Source organism: Medicago truncatula, chromosome 2, assembly GCF_003473485.1.
Source record: "Medicago truncatula cultivar Jemalong A17 chromosome 2, MtrunA17r5.0-ANR, whole genome shotgun sequence".
NCBI lineage: Eukaryota > Viridiplantae > Streptophyta > Magnoliopsida > Fabales > Fabaceae > Medicago > Medicago truncatula.
Genome location: NC_053043.1, coordinates 47,781,333 through 47,804,191, shown reverse-complemented (window position 1 = coordinate 47,804,191; position 22,859 = coordinate 47,781,333). Strand labels below are relative to the sequence as shown.

Here is a 22,859-nt window from a genome sequence, read left to right as displayed (position 1 = left end):
CCAATATTATAAAGAGAGGAGTGTTGGGTGTGTGATGCAAATGCAATGCAAGTTGTACATGATCAACAATAACAAAATTTTGCTAAAAAAAAAACAATAACAAAATTATTATTATTTTAGTACTACTAATATTGGTTATAAATTCAGAGCAACCTAAAAAAGACCAACTTCTATGACCATATAAGTTGGATTTTCATTTAATGTTGGAATGGAACTTGGAAGCTAGCATTTGGATTCTAATTTCTAGATGGTGCTTGTTGGGAATGTGGTCGGGTTGGTGGCTAGAGCATGATGACACATTGACACTCCATAAACCATGCGTTTCATGATTTTGTCCATCCTCTCTGTCTATGTTTTTTTAACACCTACTTGCTTAATTAATCATGGACCTAGTAGTTGCTGAAAGATAAAGGTTGTTTTCCATGTTCCTTGGCTTTTAGCTTTACTCTTTTGGTTCTGAAATGTTTGATTGAGCCTTACCCTTAACTACTTGACTAGTTGGCATCAACCTTTCAACAAAAGGGGGCCTCTCTGATTTTTCATCTGTCGTTGTAACTGCATATACTGTTGTTGACATTTCTAGAACATATTCATAAGGACTTTGCTAAACATTGTTCACAAATTGTTGCTTGGAACTTGGAAGTATTGAATCTAACAACTGTCTCGCACTCCAACTAGTCGATTAATCTATGAATTTGGCACGCCTGGTTTAGGCGTTCGGCTAACTTATAGTTGAACCATTTCCTACCACTACATAACCAAAATTTAATTAAATTACACATATTAAAAAAAGGTATTTTGATCATCAAGTAATCTCGATAACGATATAAGTTTATTGTCGGTACCAGTCTTTTATAATAACCAATAAATTGGTTAATTGAGTCTCAACAAGTTTAGCTCAGTTGATAGAGACAAATGCATAATACATGTAGGTTCCGATGTTCGAAAAAAAAAAACTGGTTAATCGCAAAATACAAAAAGTTAGATTAAAAGGTTCCACCTATCATGGTGTCTTTAGAGCACATATGGAATGAAATATATGTGTCATATTGTCCCTAATTATAAGACCATTTACAATTATTATTTTGTCTCTATCCATAAAGGGGAAGTTAATACTACTATTAATGTGTCTTAAAATATGAAAAGCTAACCTTAAATATAGGTCAAATACCTTTACTAGTCCTTTAAGTTTGACAAAAATACTGAATTAATTCTTTAAGTTTTTAAGTTTCAAATAGGTCCTTTAGGTTGTTAATTTATTACACCGTTACCCTTTTATTAACCTATTTGAAACTTTAAAAACTTCAAATAGGTGCATTAAATTAACAACTTAAATGACCTATTTAAAACTTAAAAAAACTTAAAGACTAATCCAGTATTCTTGTCAAATTTAAAAGATCAAAAATAGTATTTGGCCTTAAATACATATATACCAAAAGGACACCTTGGTAAAACATGCATACATTTATAACAAATTGATTACTTCAACATGTTGAACATATGAATTAATATAGTATATCATATGCAATAACAAAACAATATTTATTCATTCAAATTAATATAGTATATCATATGCAATAACATGTTCAACATCGCTAAAAACGTAAATGATGAATTTGTGAACAAACTTAAACACCAAAGTTAATAACATATAACGACAAAATGCCTATAAATAATATGATAAAATCTAAGTCACCAGAATCTACATGCTTCTGCATCTGCAACGTTGATGCCCAAATCATTGATTGAATATGTAATTGGCTGAAGCTGATCTTTCAACAGGAACCAAGAAACACCGCAACAAGAGGCGAAATTAAACAACACCGTACAAGACGACAAACAACATTGTGCCGCGCTCAGACGGCGATATCACGAAGAAAAAAAACACAAAATTACAAACTTGATAAATGTGAAACTACTTATTTAGATCAAAAGTAAGGGGAAAAAAGATGAAGAATGATGATTTTAAATCAAAAAATGACCTAAAACTACATCTTCTCGATGAGTGAAGGAGAGAGAAAGCTTAGAGAGAAGGTGAAGTTTCTCTTACTAAAAACTAAGACCGGTAACAACTTTTCTTAATATCCGCAATTTTTATAAAGAAATCTTATAAAAAAGGGGTGAAGAGACAGAGAGTACCTCCATGTTTTATTATAAGTTAATTTGAAAAAAAAAAATGTTTTGGTTTTATTGAGGGATACGCCTCAGAATTAACTTCAATCAGCGGTGGCGGAGTTAGAAATAATGTTTGGAGTGGGCCAATTTTTGTAATGTGTGTGAATTTATATTAGTTAATTTAGTGGCTATTAATTTTTATTATAAAACAAATTGTGCTTTGTTAATATATATTATTAAAAGCAAAATCAAACTTTGAAACGTTGTTACCTTGGTGGAAAAGAATTTTTGAAGGCAGCAGTGTGCACCAGTTTGAATCTTGATGGCCGTTTTAATTTATTTTTGGCTAAAATATGATTTTAGTCCCTGCAAATATGCCTCGTTTTGGTTTTAGTCCCTGTAAAAGAAAAAAATTGTTTTTGGTCCATGTAAAATTTTTTGTTTTTGAAAATAGTCCCTGACCCCACTTTTGTGATGATTTGCATACGTGACACATTACAACTGAACCAATTTTTTAGTTTTTGGTCCCTGCAAAATATTTTATTTCTAAAAAAGGTCCCTGCAAAATTTTTTGTTTTTGAAAGTAGTCCCAGGGACCAAAAACAATTTTTTTTTTTACAGGGACTAAAACCAAAACGAAACATATTTGCAGGGACTAAAACCATATTTTAGCCTTTATTTTTTTTAAAAAAGAATCGTAAAAAATTAAAAAAGTGGCAAAGCATGAGTCGATCTTGAGACATAATGCAACCAAAACGCTTGCCTAGCCGGGGGTGGACAAAAACCAGACCCCCGCCCGAAACCGCTAAAACCGAGTGAAAAAATGGACACTCGAGTGGGTTAAAACGGGTTCTGTGTGGACTGTTATGGTCGAGTCCGGATGTCTAGACTGAACCCATGGGTAACCCGAAACCGTCCGACATGGGATTACATTGAATTGATATATTCATTTTTATTCAAAGTTTAAAGGATTTCTGCACTTTTGTTGGGTGACATGACCATTCTATGTGTCTTAAGCCTCACAAAAGCCAGTTGTGTCTCTCATAGATCATTGAGAAGTGTAGATAAATAATGTTTTTTAGTTCATTTTTATAGTACTAAATTTTGAATGCTTTAATAAAAATTTAAAACTAATATTAGCGTAACTTTAAACTACACTAAAATTCATTCATTGTGGGCTTTCCACCTTGTTCAACTTTATTATTCTTTCCCATTTTTTCATTAACGGTGTGAGTTTAAAAAAGTAAGTTTCAATGTTTCTTCCCCTAACCTCACCTCTCACCATGTTCACAACACAACAACAATTGATGAGTGTTCCTTCAAAAATATTTTTTTATGAGCGTGATAGTGTAATTGCTTTTGTTTGTCTCCTTCGACCTCCAACTTGCATGTGTCATCTTCCAAGGCAGATTTGTTGCTTCTTTGGCAAATATGTTTCTTCTTTGACGGATTTAAAAAGAGATTATGCAATATGACTGATCTTCTTTGATTTGTATTTTTTTTCTCTAAATCTAGAGCTTGACTGATTTGTTCATGAGATTTGCTTCATCTCTAAAAAGTTGAACCTTTACCGAATCACCAACACTTTTAAGCAAACAATGGTTCCTTGTATTGGAAAAGTAGCATTTTTCTTTTTAGTCTTTCTCTCTATCCCTTATCATTCTGAACTCGAAAAAAAAAATTGTTTTCAAACCTATAACCGATAGAAACCATCCGAGAAAACCGTCACCCGTTGAAACCGCAAACCGACGAAACCGAATGCAAAAACGGACGGGAATGGGTGTAGTTACTGCAACCGTGGGTTCAAACGAATTGGTGGTTTCGGTCCGTCGCCGACAGAAACCGACCGTTTGTCCACCCCACTGGAACACGCTGCGGGATTGTTATTTCTAGTGCAACAAAAAATATATAATATAAAATCATACTATAATTTTTGTATATATACCTATTAAAAATTATTTTTTTAGGGTTTGGGGTGGCACCCTGAGCCATGAGTGGCTCCACCACTATCAATCACCATCACAATGACACATTTCTAGTTGGAATGATCAGACAACAAAGACAACAAAGTTTTTGATCAAGTATTTCCTTTATGAAAGATTAGATGAAAATAACAGGACACAATTTAAAAACTCATTAAAATATTAAAACAAAACGATGAAATTAGTCTAAAACATACTTAAAAAAATAAAGATCGCATAAGGTATAGAAGAACACATAAGATTCATCGAGGAACAATATCTCCTACATTCTCATCAAGATCAATCTCATTACTATGGTAATGTTGAATGCAACAACAAGTAGAAACGTACACAACTTTTTAAGAAAGAAAAACCACAACCTTCTCATCACTATGGTAACGTTGAATACAATCACTTAAATACTATTTGTTACAATTTTTGTATGAATTTTTTTGAACTTTTTTGTAACCAAAGAACACCTTCTACCAAAAATCAATTTTCATGACTGATTCTTTTAATAAAATTAATTTTTATTATGATAAACAACATAAAAGATTTTTTTTTCAATATTAAAAAAATTTGATATTGTTCAACCTAACGTTTTTTTTTACTAAAGTTCAATATAACGTTTGAAACAGTCTAAAAGGCTAAACAACTGTATGAGTCTTGGTATAGAGGGTTGGAATATGTTTAGAAGGGGGTGGAAGTAACAATATTCCATTATTTGTACATAAAACATTATTAGCGAGCCTTAATTTTATTGGTGGGACTTGATATGGTTCATTATCGGTAAACTAAAAGAGATTTTATTTTCCCACCATCTGTCCTCTTTGTGCACCCTTCAAACTTACAATTATGTCATGTTTAGATTATATAATCTGAACCTTAAAAAACACGCTTCAAATTATATAATCCGAAACATGCCTATATATAAGTATGATTCAGAACCCTCCCCTCATTTAACCTTTATGAGTTTTAGCCGTAAAATTCTCTCAAACCACCCAAAACCCAAACCACCACACATTGTGTAATTCTTGAAGTGAAGTTGGACGATATCATCGCATTGCAACCCTTTACCAATAAGTGTGCTTTCTGCACAAGTACATGTTCTCTATGCGGATACTATTCAAATTATATAATCCAAACACATATTTTATTTATTCTTATTATACAATTTGAAATGTATCGACATATAACCACCATTGTGATTAAAACCTGGTATGATGGAGAGTTAATCATGTTTTGGATTATAAAATCTAAAATGCTAAGTTCACTTTTGGATTATATTTTCTAAAAAGTTTTGAAACATGCATTACAGTGATTTAATAGGAAAACACTTGGAGTTGTGAGTTTTTTCAAATTATAATTTTCAAAATTGTATAAAATAAAACGCTTCAAAATATATAATTCGAACATATGAAATGAAAATTTTGAAGGGTGTACAGGATGTTAGAAGGGTGGCTAAAGAAATGTTTTAAACTAAAATCTACAAGTATTTATTTGATGTCTATGATATGAAATTTGATGGAACAAAAAGTTCAATAATTCATCCATCGCCACTTAATAAATTTAAAAACAGCTTTAGTTAACTCTCAATGCGTGGAAGAGTTCAACATCCACAATGGCTCTTTAGTGGTTTTCGAGAAGCTGTTAATGACTGTGGCTTAATTGATATGCCTATGCAAGGACACACATATACTTGGTCTAGAAGAATGGGATCGAATCATGTTGTTGAAGAGAGACTTGATCGGGCTTTGGTTAATAATTCCTGGATGACTATGTTCCCTCAGTGCTTACTTAAAAATTTAGTAACGGGTGCATCTGACCATTCCCCTATCCTCCTTTGCACTGAACAAAAATTCTATGATTTCAAAAAGAGACAATTTCGCTTTGAGAATAGTTGGCTTGTTGAACCTGAGTTGGATTCGGTGGTTCATGACGGCTGGTTTCATGATGTGAATGAACCAATGATCACACGACTCCAGCATTGTACAGAGGAGTTGGACCAGTGGGGACGCTCACTTCGTAAGAGGTACAAAGAGGACATTCAAAAGTGCAAGGACATAATTGAAGAATTACAAGGGTTGGGTGATGTGGAGACCGATGGTGAGATAGTTCTTTTGAAGGAAAAGTTGAATCTTTTGCTTATACAAGAGGATACTTTTTGGAAACAGCGAGCTAAGATTTTTTGGATGAAGGATGGTGATATGAATGCTAAGTTTTTTCATGCAGCTGCCACTTCACGAAAACAAAAGAATAAAATTACAAAGTTATTTAATGATGAAGATGTGGAAATTAGTTCATAGGAGGGCCTTTGTAATTTGAGTATGGAATACTTTAGCAATATTTTTACAGCCATTAGTTGTGTAAAGGAACCAGTAATGCAGGCTGTGGCAGAATGTTTGAATGAAGAAGATAATCAATTCCTCATAGCTCCATTCACTGACGAAGAATTTCGTGATGCTATTTTTCAAATGCAGTCTGATAAGGCCCCTGGACCTGATGGTTTGAACCCTACATTTTACAAAAGATTTTGGACTCTTTGTGGTGAAGAAGTAGTGGCGGCTTGTCGCAGATGGCTTCATGAAGGTAATCTTCCAACTGCGCTTGGTGATACTAATATTGTTCTAATCCCCAAATGTGATCACCCTCGCACTATGAGGGATCTTAGACCGATATCTCTTTGTAATGTGGTGTATAAAATTTTGGCCAAAACTTTGGCAAATAGATTACAAAGAGTCTTGGACAAATGCATTTCAGTCGAACAATCTGGTTTTGTTGCAGGAAGGACAATCACCGATAATATCCTCATTGCCTTAGAGATAATTCATTATTTGAAGTGTAAGACTTGGGGTATTAAGGGTGAGGCAGCGTTAAAGATTGACATTAGTAAGACATATGATCGTGTTGACTGGAACTATCTTTTTAGCATTATGGAGAAGATGGGCTTTAATCCTATTTGGATTAAATGGATGCGCATGAGCGTCACTATGGTCAGTTATCATGTTCTTGTTAATGATGATAGAGTGGGTCCAATTTATCCAGGAAGAGGATTAAGGCAAGGTGATCCACTTTCACCTTATCTTTTCATTCTTTGTGCTGAAGGCATGTCGACACTAATTAAGCAAGCTGAGAGAAATAATATTTTACATGGAGTGAAGGTATGTAAGAGAGCTCCGACTGTTAGTCATCTTCTCTTTGCTGATGATAGTTTTTTATTCTTTAGAGCAAATGAAAATGAAACTCGGGCTCTGAAAGACATTCTTGATACTTATGCAAATGCTTCTGACCAACTTATTAATATGCAGAAATCTGAAATTTATTTTAGCCGTAATGTTCCAGTCACTAAGAAGAATACTCTTTCTAACATGTTATGGGTTTCAGAGGGTATAGGCATTAGGAAGTATTTGGGCCTCCCTTCTATGATTGGCAGAAGTAAGAAATCCATTTTTAATTACATCAAGGATCGTATATGGAATCGTATTTCTGGTTTGAGTAGTAAGATGTTATCCCAAGCGGGGAAAGAAGTTCTGATTAAATCGGTGGCTCAAGCTATTCCATCATATTGCATGAGTGTGTTCCTTCTCCCTCATTCTATAGCGGATGACATTGAAAAAATGCTGAATTCTTTTTGGTGGGGTATGAAGAATGAGGGGCGTGGGGGTATTCGATGGATGAGTTGGGAAAGGCTTACTATGAGGAAGGAATGGGGCGGAATGGGCTTTCGTCATATCCATGGTTTCGATTTAGCAATGTCGGGGAAACAATGTTGGAATTTCTTAACCAACCCGGATGCTATGGTCTCTCGAATCTTCAAAGCTAAATACTTTACGAATGAGAATTTTTTAGGAGCGTCTTTGGGACACAATCCTAGTTATGTTTGGCGTAGCATATGGTCTTCTCGAATATTTTTGAAAACAGGTTACCAGTGGAGAATTGGTGATGGTTCAAGTATTCCGATTTGGCATTCTCCTTGGCTCTGAAATGAGGCGAATCCAAATATATCAACTCTAACAATCCAACCTGCAGCAACCGCCACTGTAAGTCATTTAATTGATGCTCAAACTAGGTCTTGGAATGAACCGTTGATTAGGAATAATTTTAATTTGAGGGATGTTGATGAAATTCTTAAAATCCCTTTACTTCACTGTGAGCAAAATGATGCAATTATTTGGAGGTTTGATAAGAAAGGTGTTTATTCAGTTAAAAATGCATACCGTGTTTGTGTAGATGTGTTGATTAATAGAGATGAGTGGAAAGTAGAAGGTGATAGGAATAAGTTGTGGTCTCTACCGATTCCTCCAAAGGTTAAGCATTTTATGTGGCGCCTTGGAAGGGATTGTCTACCGAATAGACAAAGACTGAATTGTAAAGGAGTGGTGTGCACTTCAAATTGTGTAATTTGTCAGTCTTATACATAATATAATTGGCACCTATTTCTTGTTTGTGCGGATAGTATTACATGTTGGAGGAAAGTAAATCTTTGGTCTTTGTTGGAAGAATTGATGGATGGGGCTGAAAGCTTTGGTGATGTTTTCACTCGCTCGCATGTGGCAGAGATTATCACTGAAGCAATTGGTGAGTTTTTCTATGACTTCTTGGAGTATATGGAAAAGACGAAATTTGAAATTGTGGGAAAACAAAATTGAATCACCCGATCAGATTTTGCAGCGTGCACAAGCAGTGCTCAATGCTTGGTAATGTGCTGGACGAGTACATCAAACTCACACCATGACTCAGCAGTAGACACATGCCACAATTTGGTAGCCTCCCAGGGCTGGTTTGTTAAAATGCAATATCGACGCAACAATTTCCACCACTGATCAGACAATTAGCATGGGAGCGATCTTACGTGATAGTGAAGGACGGTTTGTTGGGGCTATGACAAATGTTTTAAAGGCTTCTATGTCTCCGGCGGAGAGTGAAGCTTGGGGGCTGCATCAAGGCCTCAAGTGGATAACAACATTGGGTCATCAAAGGGTTATCTTTGAATCAGACTGCAAGATGTTAGTTGATGATGTGCACTCCAATAATGTGAATCATTCGGAGTATGGGTTAATAGTTAAAAATTGCAGAAGTTTACTCCAAATTTTTAACAACCATGAAGTTGTGTTTACTAGGCGTCAAGCAAACGGAAGCGCTCATGCTCTTGCAAAGACAGCTTTATCTCATGCTTCACACAATATTTTTGATGTAATTCCAAGTTTTATTGCTACTATTATTTTTAATGAAATGAGATAAGTTTTGTTTGTGTCAAAAAAAAATTAACTCTCAAGTAATTATTTCAATTTACGACCTGTTTGATACACGTGATAGGGTGATATGATATAATAAAACGGGAGAAGATTCTCTCCTGTTAAAGTGTTCTCTGGAATCTAGGCCACTTAATTTTTTTCATTGCAGGCATTAATGATTATTAAAAATGTAATTAAAAGTTCAGATCTACACTGGACAACATCATGTGAAATTCTCATCGAAGAGGATCCAAACCCTAATCCAATCCTATTCACTCTTTATTAATTTTATCCTTAGTTTTTGATGGATTATCAACCTAATGGTAAAACCTTTCACGCGTACCAATACGTTCTCTGTCCATTACCCAAACCTTCATGTTTCATTATTTCTTGAGTCCTGATACATGGACATTCTAAGCTGGCATACACACTTTAGACCACCACACACAAAATTGACATGTGGCTAAGTGGCCCCACACACAAACACACTCAGCAAAATTCTGTCTTTGACCCTCTCTTGTCTCTTCCGTCTCCCTTCCTTCAACCTGTCCTTTCTGCCCCACCACCGCCGCCAACACCTATCCTCATACCCATCATTCCTTCATTTAGTTGTGGTATCATATTTCCTTTCACTACTACAGAACTTCAGGATTGTGATTTATTGCCAATACCTAACTGTGATGGTGATCCATTGAAGCCCAAAAAAATGATCTAATTTCAGAACAAAGGAAAATGGTTTGAGTTTGAGCTTTAGATTGTAAGTCCTCCTGAGTATCACAGTGGTAATGCTACTCCTAATTGTGTTTTTAGAGACAATAATCTCTACAAACTGTTTTAATCCAGAAATTGTGAAACTTTCAGATATAACTATACTCTTCCCCCCACCTCTCACTTTGTTTCTTTTCATTTGTTCATGTGCAACCGTACTCTCCATATCAAACGTCCAACATATATGCATAATTATACAAAATACCCTCACTACGATCCCTACTATCAGCCTCACATCTATTTCGAAAATGGGTCTTGGAGTTATTTTTCAGCTTGTACAAATGTGCTGCTTCCGATTAAAGACGTCGCTGATGCTAACGACCCTTTTACTTTCATAACGGCTGATGTCTCCATCGCAGTAAAAGTAACAGAGGGAAAAGGAAAGAAAACAAAAAAAAAGTTGCAGAGAAGGTTGCAACGTGATGTCGCCGGTGCGCCGCCGCCGACGATTAAAACGTGAGGTCACCGGTGTTATGGCGGAGGCGCGATGTAACACCCCGACTTCCCAACAGTCATATTAATAAGTAAAATCAGAGTTAAATCAACAACGGAGTGTTACACTGCTTTTCAAAAATTCTTGAATAGGATAAAATGCTATTCATTAAATAATAGTTCATTAAAACATATCAATTCATCGCAGCGGGAATAATTTTCAACATTAAACATCCTTCAAATAAATCCTTGGCACTTGGCCTCAACAAAATATCTTTAATGATTAAAATCAATATCAGCAGGTTCATAATGATACATAAGGAATGAAAACATGACAACGATATCCCATCCCGTTACGTATCAGAGCCCTAAGACACTTGAGCCACCACTTCTAATATTCTTCAATACCTGCAAGTTACCCATACGAAGGGCAACAATTCCAAGCAGAAGGGGTGAGATTCACAAACAATAATAATAGATATATATATATATATATATATATATATAAATCATCAACTTAATTAAATAACATAATTAACAACATATACCCAATGATAATATTCATACTTCTTCAATTTTAATAACACTTACTAATCCAATCAACAACAACGACACATCAGTATTTATCAACGACTACAACAGCTCATTCAACAACACTCAACGACATCAACCACAACAACTCTCTCAACAACATCTACAACACCAACTCGCTCAACAACATCTACAACAACAACAACGTGGTACTAATTTCAACGGGTTGAATGACTAAGCATTCCGGGGCATAAGCCCCCAACAATTTGAATGACAAGGCATTCCAGGGCATGAGCCCTCAACAGTTTGAATGACAAAGCATTCCAGGGCATAAGCCCTCAACAGATTCCTAATCATAAAGGACTCAACTTGTGTATATCAGCATACAACTCAACTACGACAACGACAACATAGGCAACGACAACGACCGTGCATAATAACTATGACTCACTCCCCAACTTGATCAACGTCAACAACCTATGACTCCGTTACCTAGAACGACAACTCGCCACTTACAACTCGAACCAACACATTGTACATTCTAATTGAATGTAGTTAAGTATAAACCAGCGATCATTAACAATCATAATCAATCAACAGCAACACAACAATATACAACAGCATGATATAACAATATCTTATACAATCCAACGATGTCTAGCATTTTCACATAATCCAAGTATTACTTATACAATTTTTATCACATTAATAACCTCAATTTACCCTATCCAGCTTCACAGTTCATCGTTTAAATCCTATACATCTTTCATTGCTATCTCAAGGTTCAACTCACAGCCTCTCGTGCGACAAAGTCACATGAAATCCTAAACAACGCAGTCTGTCAAGCACTAGCTCGCGAGGCGAGAGCCTCTACTCGCCACGGCGAGTTAGGGTAAAACACTCTAGAATCCATTCTGACCCTATTCCGAGTTCAAACTCATTCTAAAACTTTGCCTAATCATTAAGGTACATGTTCAGGCCCTCACAAACACCTAAGGTTAAACTCACAGCTCAAAAACACAGAATCTTGCAAGCTCTCTGCCCACACTCGCCACGGCGAGTAAACTTGCTCGCTATGGCGAGCTGCGAAATGCAACTCGCGAGGCGAACAACTCCTGCTCGCGAGGCGAGCGATGATCTTCATCACTCGCTATGGCGAGGATCGTCACTCGGGAGGCGAGCGATGAATAACAGTACGGCCAGGTTACAGTTTTTCTCAAAAATTCACCCAAACCCATTGTTCTAACCTTAAAACTGATTCTAAACATCAATATATGAAACATTTAAGGTCTGTTCATCATTTCTACATCAATTCACCCTAATTCCATCATTTAATCATCAATTCTCATCATAACCCTAATTCCCAATTCTCCAAATTTATTCATAACTTTTGTTAAAACATAATCAGAATCATATACACTAAAATTAATGTAAGTTAGCCTCACCCTTACCTTAGATAATCAAAATCGCAGCCCTTCTTGATTCTCTTCCCTTTTCTTGACTTTTCTCCCTTTTCTCTGTTGTACGTAAAAACTGCTTCCCCCACTTCTATTTTCTAATTCTTTAATAAATATAATCTCTCAATATTCACTTTACTCCCCCTAAGTTTACTTAATTCTCATATAACCCCCAAACTCCAATTAAATCCTATTTCTCACTTATTCTATTAAATAATAAAATAGTCATTTAATAAAATATACCACACCACAAAATCAACGTAAATCATTTAAAAATCATATAAAAGACTTTAAATCAACTAAAAATAATTAAATAAAAATGGGGCGTTACACGCGACGGAGGCGTTGGTGTTGATGGTGGAGGCTTGGTCTCTACCTCTGGGATGACGGAAGAGAGAAGGAAGTGAAAAAGGAAGTGGTGTGATGAAATTACTCAAATGTCCTTAGTGCCACATGGAGGTGGTACATTAGTGGTATGGAATAAAAGGTGTACATGAAACATTGCTCTTATTTCTTTCATGGATTGATCTTCTCCACCTCTTTCTCTCGTCCACCTCTTTTAGGTCCCCCTTCATCTCTCTCATTTTTTCTTTCATCGTTACTTCTTTCATCAATTGATCCTTGTATGTGTTTTACAATTATAACTATCGAAGAGAAAAATTCAATTTGTTAATTGAAAAATTACATGTAACATTGAAGATAAAATGCTACCATAGGATTGTGAAAGGTTGATTTTGCATCAATTGGTCTTCTAAATATTGTTATGAACTTTTTTATCATATGTGCATCAAACACATGATATGATAAGTGACTATCACATCAATATCTTTTCCTATTTTTATCCAATTCATTATCGTATTATGTCTCTATCATATCTGCGCACCAAACAGATTCCATGAACCTAATCTAGGTTATTCCACAATATATTTTTTTCTTCTGAAAGACACAATATTTTCTTTTGGTGGTGAGGTTACTCCACAATTGACCATATATACAATTTTAACCTCTTAATTTATTTCAATACTTTTTTATTTGGAAAATAGTTAATAATCTTATCTTTGCTGGCTCTCCAAGCATACTTAGTTGAAGCGGCAGATATTGACATCCTCTCTCTATCTATCTCTTTCTCTCCTAATATCAATAATGGAAAACGGTGTGCTAATATATCCATCCAATTATTACACCATCTTCTTTTTATTTTATTTTATTGTTGGTAGAAACATTAATAAAAATTATTACACTATCTCTCTATTTAGACTACTTGACCAAAAAAAAAAAAAAAAAAAAAACACATCATCTTATCTCTCTGTTTCGTTTTTTTTGTTGATAAAGATTATCTCATATCTGAGATTAACATATAAAATAAACACGTAAAGCAAGAGTCTGTAATTAATGATATATTAGGTTAAAGTGAATTTTTAGTTTTTCTTTTTCTTTTTCTTTTTAAAAAAAAAAAACATATTCACCTGTGTTGAGAATTTGGAATGTATTACAAGAGAGTGATTTGTTGTCCTTGTGAGCTTAACTCAGTTGGTATAAATAATGCATAATATATGTAAGGTTAGGGTTCAAATCTCAGCCACCACAAAAAAAAAAAGTGATTTGTGTCATATTACCTTTTCTTTTTCTAGAATATGTTTATCCAATATGCCCAAGATCATCTACACTGAGGGTAGCTTAATACCATAAGCTTAATATGTACTTCTATTGTTGAGAAAATAAAAGTGATACTTTGTTGGAAGAGTAGCTCAAATAAACATATATCTTTTCGTGGGTTTGACTTCATTTAAATATTAAAATGTAATGATATAAAATAATCGATGAAATGATATAAAATTATTAATGAGATTATTTAAAACTCTTTTAGAGATGTTGAGTTAAAGAGGTTAAATGATTATACTATATAATAATTAAAAAAATATAAATAAATATGTATATGTTCCACTTAGATATTCAAAAGTGAATATCTTTATTGTGGTTACTCTAAGGACCTACTTAATTTATTTTTTTGTTTTTATTTTTCACTTCAACTAATAAATATAAGATAATAATATGGGTTCAATATTAAAATGACCATTTTCTTTTACAATTTTGAAAACATATCTACCATTTTTTAGAAACTTTGAAAATGCCAAAATATAGTTCTCATTGTTTTCGAAAATGCATTCTTCCTAATCTGTCTTCCATGTTTCTCTATGACAATTATTTATTAATTATATAGTCTTTCATATTCTTATTAACAATTTAAAATACACATAAATTTTAGGGAAAATGAATTTTCTCCATTGCAATTCTCTAACAATTATTTCATCCCAACCATCAAATATGAGAGAGAGAAAGAAATATAAATTATAAAGAAAAGATTAAATTTGTAGTTGAGATGTAACAATTGTAAAAAATTGAGAGAACTCCAATGGAGAGAACCCATTTCCTTCACAATATCATTGTTGTCATCCTCTATTGCACAATAGGAATGAGAGTGTGAGTCGAGTCATATATACTTTTAGAAACGACAATGTTGTTGTTGACGTCTTTGTTGATATCTTGGCCACCATAAGAGTGTTAATTGCAGCGTAAAATTACACGAGTGATATGGACATCCTCTATCTAACCATCTCTCTAATACCCATTCTTTTATTGGCTGAATCCATATGAGTACCACACTTTGAAAATGAGTCCCACATAAGTAGAAAGACCAACATATGTTTCACTTAATAGGAGAGTGAATGTTAAAGAGACCGTTAAAAATAGAGTGTTTATATCATTTCTCAAATTACCTTTTGCTTCATAAATCTCCTCCATACATGACTTTATTCTTCCGCATTTCAAAGAAGTTTCATGTTAGAAACACACATACATTCTAGTACACTCTCTTTTATTGATTGAAATTCAAACAAACTCCATCAAATTATGTGGTTTCATATAATAATTTTGATGTGACTTATAAAAAATGTTAACCAATAAAGGAGAATATATTGTGATATGTGTGCTAAGGGTTTATTACTAGCAATTCGACAATCTACCTTAGTTTTTTTTTTTTTTTTTTGACAACTACAATCTACCTTAGTTCTTTTCGTTCTTTTTGGTTTTATCTAACAAAGCAAAAAAACAATACTATTTTTTTTTCTCTTTCTATAATGCTGTGTTAAAATAAAAAGGCAACCCAAGCGATGGTGGTGTAAGTGTATAGTACAACCGCGGCAATAAACGTTTATTAATATTTAAAAAGTCAAATTTGTAGTACAAGTAATACAACGTACTACAATGTAGTAGAATATTATTATTGTACTAATAACTCATATAGTAGTACAAAATATTTCCATTAGTTTAATTATAGCAAATACTACTGGCATATAGACATGAAAATGAATACTACAAAAATGGAACTAGATAAAAAAACATAACATACAAAAGATAATAGTTCTACGTTACATACATGGCTTCCTTCAAAACCCTAAAGTCAACGTTCCTTATTTTGTGTCTCTTAGCCTCCTTCTTCTTGAATCCAATCAAAGCTCATGGAGGACACGATGATTCCGACCATGATTCCGACAACATAAATATACGTTCGAGGAGTTTGGTCCTTGTTAAAATATGGTGTTTGATCATCTTGTTTGTTTTCACTTTCATAGGTGGTGTGTCTCCTTATTATTTCCGTTGGAACGAGGTTTTTCTTCTATTAGGGACACAATTTGCTGGTGGTGTTTTTCTTGGAACATCAATGATGCATTTCTTGAGTGATTCAAATGAAACTTTTGAAGATCTTACCAAGAAAACTTACCCTTTTGCCTTCATGTTGGCTTGTTCTGGATATCTTTTAACCATGTTTGGTGATTGTGTGGTGGTTTATGTAACAAGTAATAATCAGAGGGAAGCTAAAGTTGAGGAACTTGAAGGAGGAAGAACACCTCAAGAAGAAGAGGGAACGACCGAGTTGGCGATGGATGAGAGCAACGTTGCATTCATGAAGACTACTAATGTGGGAGATACTATTTTGCTTATTCTTGCACTTTGTTTTCATTCGGTTTTTGAAGGCATAGCCGTTGGAATTTCAGGTTATTTCGCAATCCATCGTTTATTTCATCCTTTCTTTGTAGTCTTTTTCTTTTTTCTGGTGTGTTAAAGTAAACCTAGGTCACCAATCTTGGAGAGAAAATTTTCTATCAAGTGATTATAGGGAAACCAACATTTCTTGGTAGTCTATTGTTAGATGAGAAGTTTTAACAAGAAACACAATAATATTAAGTGCTAGCATGTATAACACTTACAAATAATAATCATCACTCTCCCATGCATATATACGATTAGTCGAAATTTGATTAGTTAAATATCATATTCATGATACATTTCATAACTTAATTTGTTTAAACTAATGCTAATATACAAATCAATGATCAGGTACTAAGGAAGAAGCATGGAGGAATTTGTGGACAATATCATTACACAAGATATTTGCTGCAATAGCAATGGGAATCGCATTGCTAAGAATGTTACCAAAAAGACCATTAATAACAACAGCAGGATATTCATTTGCATTTGCTATCTCTAGCCCAATTGGCGTAGGAATTGGAATTGCAATCGACGCAACAACAGAAGGAAAAACAGCGGATTGGATGTATGCAATATCAATGGGCATTGCTTGTGGTGTTTTTGTCTATGTTGCTATCAATCATTTGATATCTAAAGGCTTCAAACCGCAGAGGAAGAGCCGTTTCGACACTCCATGGTTTAGGTTTCTGGCTGTGCTTTTTGGTGTTGCTGTAATTGCAGTTGTCATGATTTGGGATTGATATCATTTTCATCATGTTTTTCTATGATATTTCATTGTTTGTTTCTCTATATATGTATGTGTACATGTACGTATACCTCTTTGTGTTCAATATTGATGTTCTATATTTGCCAATGTCTGTATACTTTTTTTATGAAAACCAATGTTAATTTGGAACTTTCATGTATCATAAATCCTTCTATTATATTTCATTTTATAAATGATAGAACACTTTTTCATTATTGAATTTGGGTTTTGAGAGTTTATTGAATTTGGAACACTTTTTCACTTGATGTCTTAGAAAGTGAAACCTTGTTTCTATATGTTTGCTCCGATCATGAGCAATTAGGTGTTTAGCCAGATCAATTGCAAACTTATTGTCCCCTAGTGGCTAGTAGCCTTATTTTTTCATCTTCCTTCAAACTCAACTCCTGCATCAGCATGCTCAACCATTGAGCTTGACAAACAGTCATTGAAGCTGCAATGCATTAAGCCTCACATGATGATAAAGCAGCAACGACGATACAAGCAAGTATTTGCGGGCGGCTAGTTCTGTTGCGAAGAAATTAGCACGGCGGTACAAGCAAAATACTCGTGGATTAAAGAGCTTCCGCTTGAGGAGAGAGCATTATGAATTGATGGACTCACACTTGAAGGGGAGTGTTGTGTGCAAGTGTGAGTTATATATGTCTCACATCAGATAGAAAAGGGGAGGTTAAACACTTTATAAGTGAGAGGACCCATAAACCTTTGCCTTAAGGTTTTGAGTAAGAGTGTAACGTCTCTCTCACTTGTATGGTATGGTTGCTCTAGTCTATATGTGGGTGGTCCTCCCCTGGCTCCCCTCATGATCCAACAAGTATAAATATTAGGAGTAATGTTTGTTATTGGATTGACTTGCAATGGAAATACTACATAATGAGTTATCTAAACATAGATGAAGACCATAAATTTGAAGATTGAATTGTAATTTTGCCAATTAAATAAGTAGAACTTATCTATTATTCGATGTTGTGATCATACAATGCACTGACGCAAATTAGAGAAACACGATACACCGTAAGATACAATGCATTTAAGTGAAAAATGATACTTCGGTACAATATGTGTTTAAGTGGAACTATGGTCGACAGTAAGATACGATGCACATACATTGTTTTATAAATAGAACTCTTATGTTGAAGAACTAGATAGTTCACACAATTCACTTTACAAACCCTACCTGCCACATAGGTTCTAAACAATTCTCTCTCAAAAACATAGGTTCTAAACAATTCTCTCTCAAAAGGTCACGGTTCAATCACAATTAGCATTATTGACGAAGGAACTCTGTTTGTGTGAACTGAATAAAGACATTGTCGTTCGATGATGCTCGTGATCATTCTTGGATCATTTCTCCTCAATGCTTCAAGAGGTAAACACATGAATCATTTTATTGAAATTTTGTGCTTGCGAGATCCATGACAAAGGGTTTATTCCGTTGAGAACAAATTTTAAATAGTTTTAAAACTTTTATATCTAGAAAAAACTAACAATGGTATTAATGCCATGATTGTTTATGCCTTATTTTTATGTGGTTGTGTGCCTAAATGTGATTGAATGATGTGTCACTTTTTTTTAGGCAAATGAAATTTTATTCTTTTTTCATGCTTGATATGATCTACATTATTAGAAGAGAGAATGAATTCAAAAGGGGTTTTGAATATAATCATAGATGATTTAGTAGCTTAGAAGAGAGAATGAATTCAAAAGGTGTTTTGAATCAATCATGATTTAGTAGCTTAAGCATCCCATAACTATTTGTAGTTTATTGTTAAGACGAAATTAGAATAAGAGATATGATTAATATAAGTAGTGCACTCTCTAATACATCTCAACACAGTTTCTTCTATTGATTGAAATTTTTATATATTCTACTGATTATGCGAGTTCCGTATAAATTTAATAGAACCATATAATTTTTAACTAATTACAGAGAATTGTTAAAATACACGTGTTAGAAAGTGTATTGCTAAAAAAAAAAAAAAAAAGACAGAGAAAAGAGAAAATGTGATGGATAAAAAATTAGGTGTGAAATGAAATAAATACTCCAAGTCCATTATTGATGAAACATTAACCAAGAGGTGGCATTTAGGGTGGGAATGGAAAAGAGTTTCTAACCAAGATGTTGCTGTGCCATCAAACTCCACATATGGATGACACCTAAGCTCATGCTTTAACAAGATCTCACTTCAAACTGCAAAATTTCCTATCCCAATATATCATTGGCTTGATTGAAGAGTTAAAAGAAAAAAAGTTAAATAAGTTTTTGATTCTTATAAAAGATTATTTAATTTTTTTAGCTTTTATAAAGTTTTTCTTTCAATTTTTTTATTCTTTATATGTTTTTTTATTACCATTCTTGGTCTCTGTTTTTAAGTCAGGTAATATGTATTCTTCATATTTTATAATGAGTTTTTTAAAAATTATTTACGATCTTTATCAAAAAAATTAAAATATTATCAGAATCTCTTTGCAAAAAAAAAAAGAAGATTTTTTTAACAAAATATGAATTTTTAAACATTAAAAACTTTAAAATATATATTTAATTCATCATTTGTTAAAGAATTCTAAAATTTTACAAGAAAGAATTCTATAATATACTAGACATACTGCAAAACGAAATTCATAATTTTAAATGACACATAAATTCACTTTAAAAGCAGAGACTAAAATGAGAGATGATTGTCTCATGTGACAGTAGAGTCCAGTGAATTTCCATCCCTTAAATTGCAATGAGAGAGAATTCTTTAAGCAGGTATGTCTCAAGGTAACCCAAACACTTGCTTAGATGTCCCCATTTACCTGATTTTTTTCATAGCAGAATCCTTACCCCCTAAGAACACAGTTTTATCTCTTAAATAATCCCCATTTATCCACTTCATTATTACTTCAAAATCCATCTTGTAAATATTCAAATGTTTCTTGGAACAAAATACACTATAAAAATTTGATCATTTCAAACAATCAACTTAAGAGAAAAAAGGAAAAAGATGCATTTAAGGGTGGAGATTAAAACAAGAGAGTCCAATGAAAATCTCACGGAGGGGATCCATTCCCGACCAAAAGAGTTGAGGAAAAAATATTTGAAAGACAATAATTGAAGAAAAATCGAAGACGGGTAAAAAAAAGAAATTTAAATTTTTTATAAAGATAAAAAGTTTATTTAACCCTAAAGTGAAATAAAAAAAAAAGGGTAAGTTGTACTGTATGACATATGCAGTAAACAGTTAACGGTCACAGAGAGCAAAACAGAACTATAGAGAGAGACTCTAGACAACAGGACTTACCACATGAAGGTTGTAGGCTTGTACGTTTTCCAATGTAGATCTAAAACTACTTAAAATGGTAAGTTGAAGCCATTGAAGAGCATAAGCTATTAAGCTCTATCAAAAAGTAGACCCTTTTCCTTCACAACACACAGAGAGCAAAACAGAACTATATGTATATGCAACATATATAATCAAACATAGAATATGATAAATATTAATCTGAAGTTTACTTGGATGTGTATATAATTTTTCACCAATGTATAAATCTAATAACTCACTTTAGTTAACTCTTAATTACAATCAAATCTATGATATTAAAGTTATGAAAAAAAAATGATCTTAGATCATAACTAAAAATATAAAAAAAATGTCCAAGATGCAACAATACATGTGAAATCTAAACAATGAATCCATGCAATATTGCAATAGACATGTTCTTCTCTAGCCTATGCTAATTATCTCCATGTTTATGCCAACAAACTAACATGGCAACACACCTTCTCATTATGTAAAATCTTGCTTTCTGTTCCTTAGCTAAATTGGTGCATTTTCGACCTATTGAAGAAGGGTTTTTCTGTGAGAAGCTTCTTTGAAGATTGCATTTGGAGGAAGAAGAAGAACTCCTTAGGAGTGAAGAGTTTGAAGTAGAGCTTCTTGTTGAGGAACTCCTTGAGAACAATGACTTGGAACTTGTCTTTCTCTTCTCATCCATAAGAAATTGTATAGTAATATCCAAAACTAGCTAGCTTTCACACTATGCAACTGATTCTTTATTTGTGTGTAGGGAAAAAAAGGGTACTGTGATAATAAGAGAGAAGAGAAGTTAGTGAGAGTGTGTGAGTATTCAAAGAGATCATCAATGTTTGCTAGTATATACTGTCAGCAGTGTGTTTATATATAGTCATATACATGTCCACTTATTGGTCCTCACTTCTCATTCATACATTAGTTTTGGTAATGAAAAGTTTGAGAGTTGGTCTCAATGGTCCATTAGGGAAGGGCAGTGGCGGAGCCAGGATTATCATAAAGTCTGAGAAAAAAAATTTGCAACACATTTATAGGGATTTATATAAGAAATTGCAAGCAAATAGTTAAAAAAATCTAAAGAAATTGTCCAATTTATAAGGGTTTATATAAAAAATTCAGAGAGATTTACATAAGAAATTGCATAACATTGGGTCGGAGCCTCGACAACTGCCCAGGCTCGTCGGGCCTTAGAACCACCCCTGGGTAAGGGAGGGTCTCAAAGTTCAAAGAATGTTGACAAGATATTTATATATTATCCATCAATGAGATTCTCACATTGACGAGAAGATGCAAATTCAAATCCTTAATATTTAAGCTGAATTCTTATTAACTGGACCAACTTATATCCACACTCATACATGCATTACACACACCACAATTATTGTTATTTTTATAAAAAAAGATATGTGGTAGTAAACTGTATGAGAACATTTTAAAAGACCTTTAAATAAATAATTTAATTTGTTCCTTATAGCATAAACATTTATCATGTAAAAACATTTATTATGAGTTATTTCAATAATAAAAGATAAAATAAAATCAGATTGTTTTTGTATAAGCTATTTTCATAAATTATGATGGAAATAAGTTCAAAATAGCTTATGAACATACTATACACTATTTTCATAAGGTCTCTCAAACTATATTACAAGTGTTTATACCTACATATGAACTCAAATAAGGCAATCCAAAAAGCTCAAATTCAATATAGAATATGGTTGAACCTTTGTAAACACTAATTGTGATCTAGATTTGAATCCGAAATTTCGCTCTTAATAGACTACACATAAATATTAACGTAAAAGTTGGTCATTTTATTTTGCATCAAGTGATGTGAATTTTTCCTAATCTATTTATTTCTAGGCAAGAAGCACTTTCTACTTTTTTAGCTTCTTCCTCATTTTAACTGTGGTGGGATTCTTTTTGAAGACACATTAATCTTGTACGGTTCTAAAATGGGCAGTCACTTATTAAAATCGTTTCCTGTAGACAAACTTTAGCTGTTTCTCATGTGGAGGGTTGTGCTTGTGCCTGTTACTCCACCACTTCATTAAATATATTTCTAAAAGATAAATTACCAAAATAATATTCATTTTATACGTAGACGAAATAACAATAACCATTAAAAACTCACATATAAATTAAGGAGTCAGAGTTCAAACTCCAGTTACAACATATTCGTTGTTACAATTTTAGTTTTTTGTCGGTTAAGTTACGACTTACGGACACTAAAATAATATTTTAATTAACATATT

At 33.4% G+C, this 22,859-nt stretch overlaps 2 protein-coding genes across 2 annotated transcripts; both read left to right on the top strand.

Annotated features, from left to right (window-relative positions):
* Positions 1-5,671: 5,671 nt before the first annotated feature.
* Positions 5,672-6,382, top strand: LOC112419459 (uncharacterized). Its single transcript, XM_024777178.1, has one exon. The coding sequence runs from the start codon at positions 5,672-5,674 to the stop codon at positions 6,380-6,382; it is 711 nt and encodes a 236-aa protein (XP_024632946.1).
* A 9,454-nt stretch (positions 6,383-15,836) lies between these two features.
* Positions 15,837-17,513, top strand: LOC11414774 (zinc transporter 2). Its single transcript, XM_003597339.4, has 2 exons — positions 15,837-16,553; positions 16,897-17,513. The coding sequence occupies exons 1-2, from the start codon at positions 15,935-15,937 to the stop codon at positions 17,286-17,288; spliced, it is 1,011 nt and encodes a 336-aa protein (XP_003597387.1). The 5' UTR covers positions 15,837-15,934; the 3' UTR covers positions 17,289-17,513.
* The last annotated feature ends 5,346 nt before the right edge of the window (positions 17,514-22,859 follow it).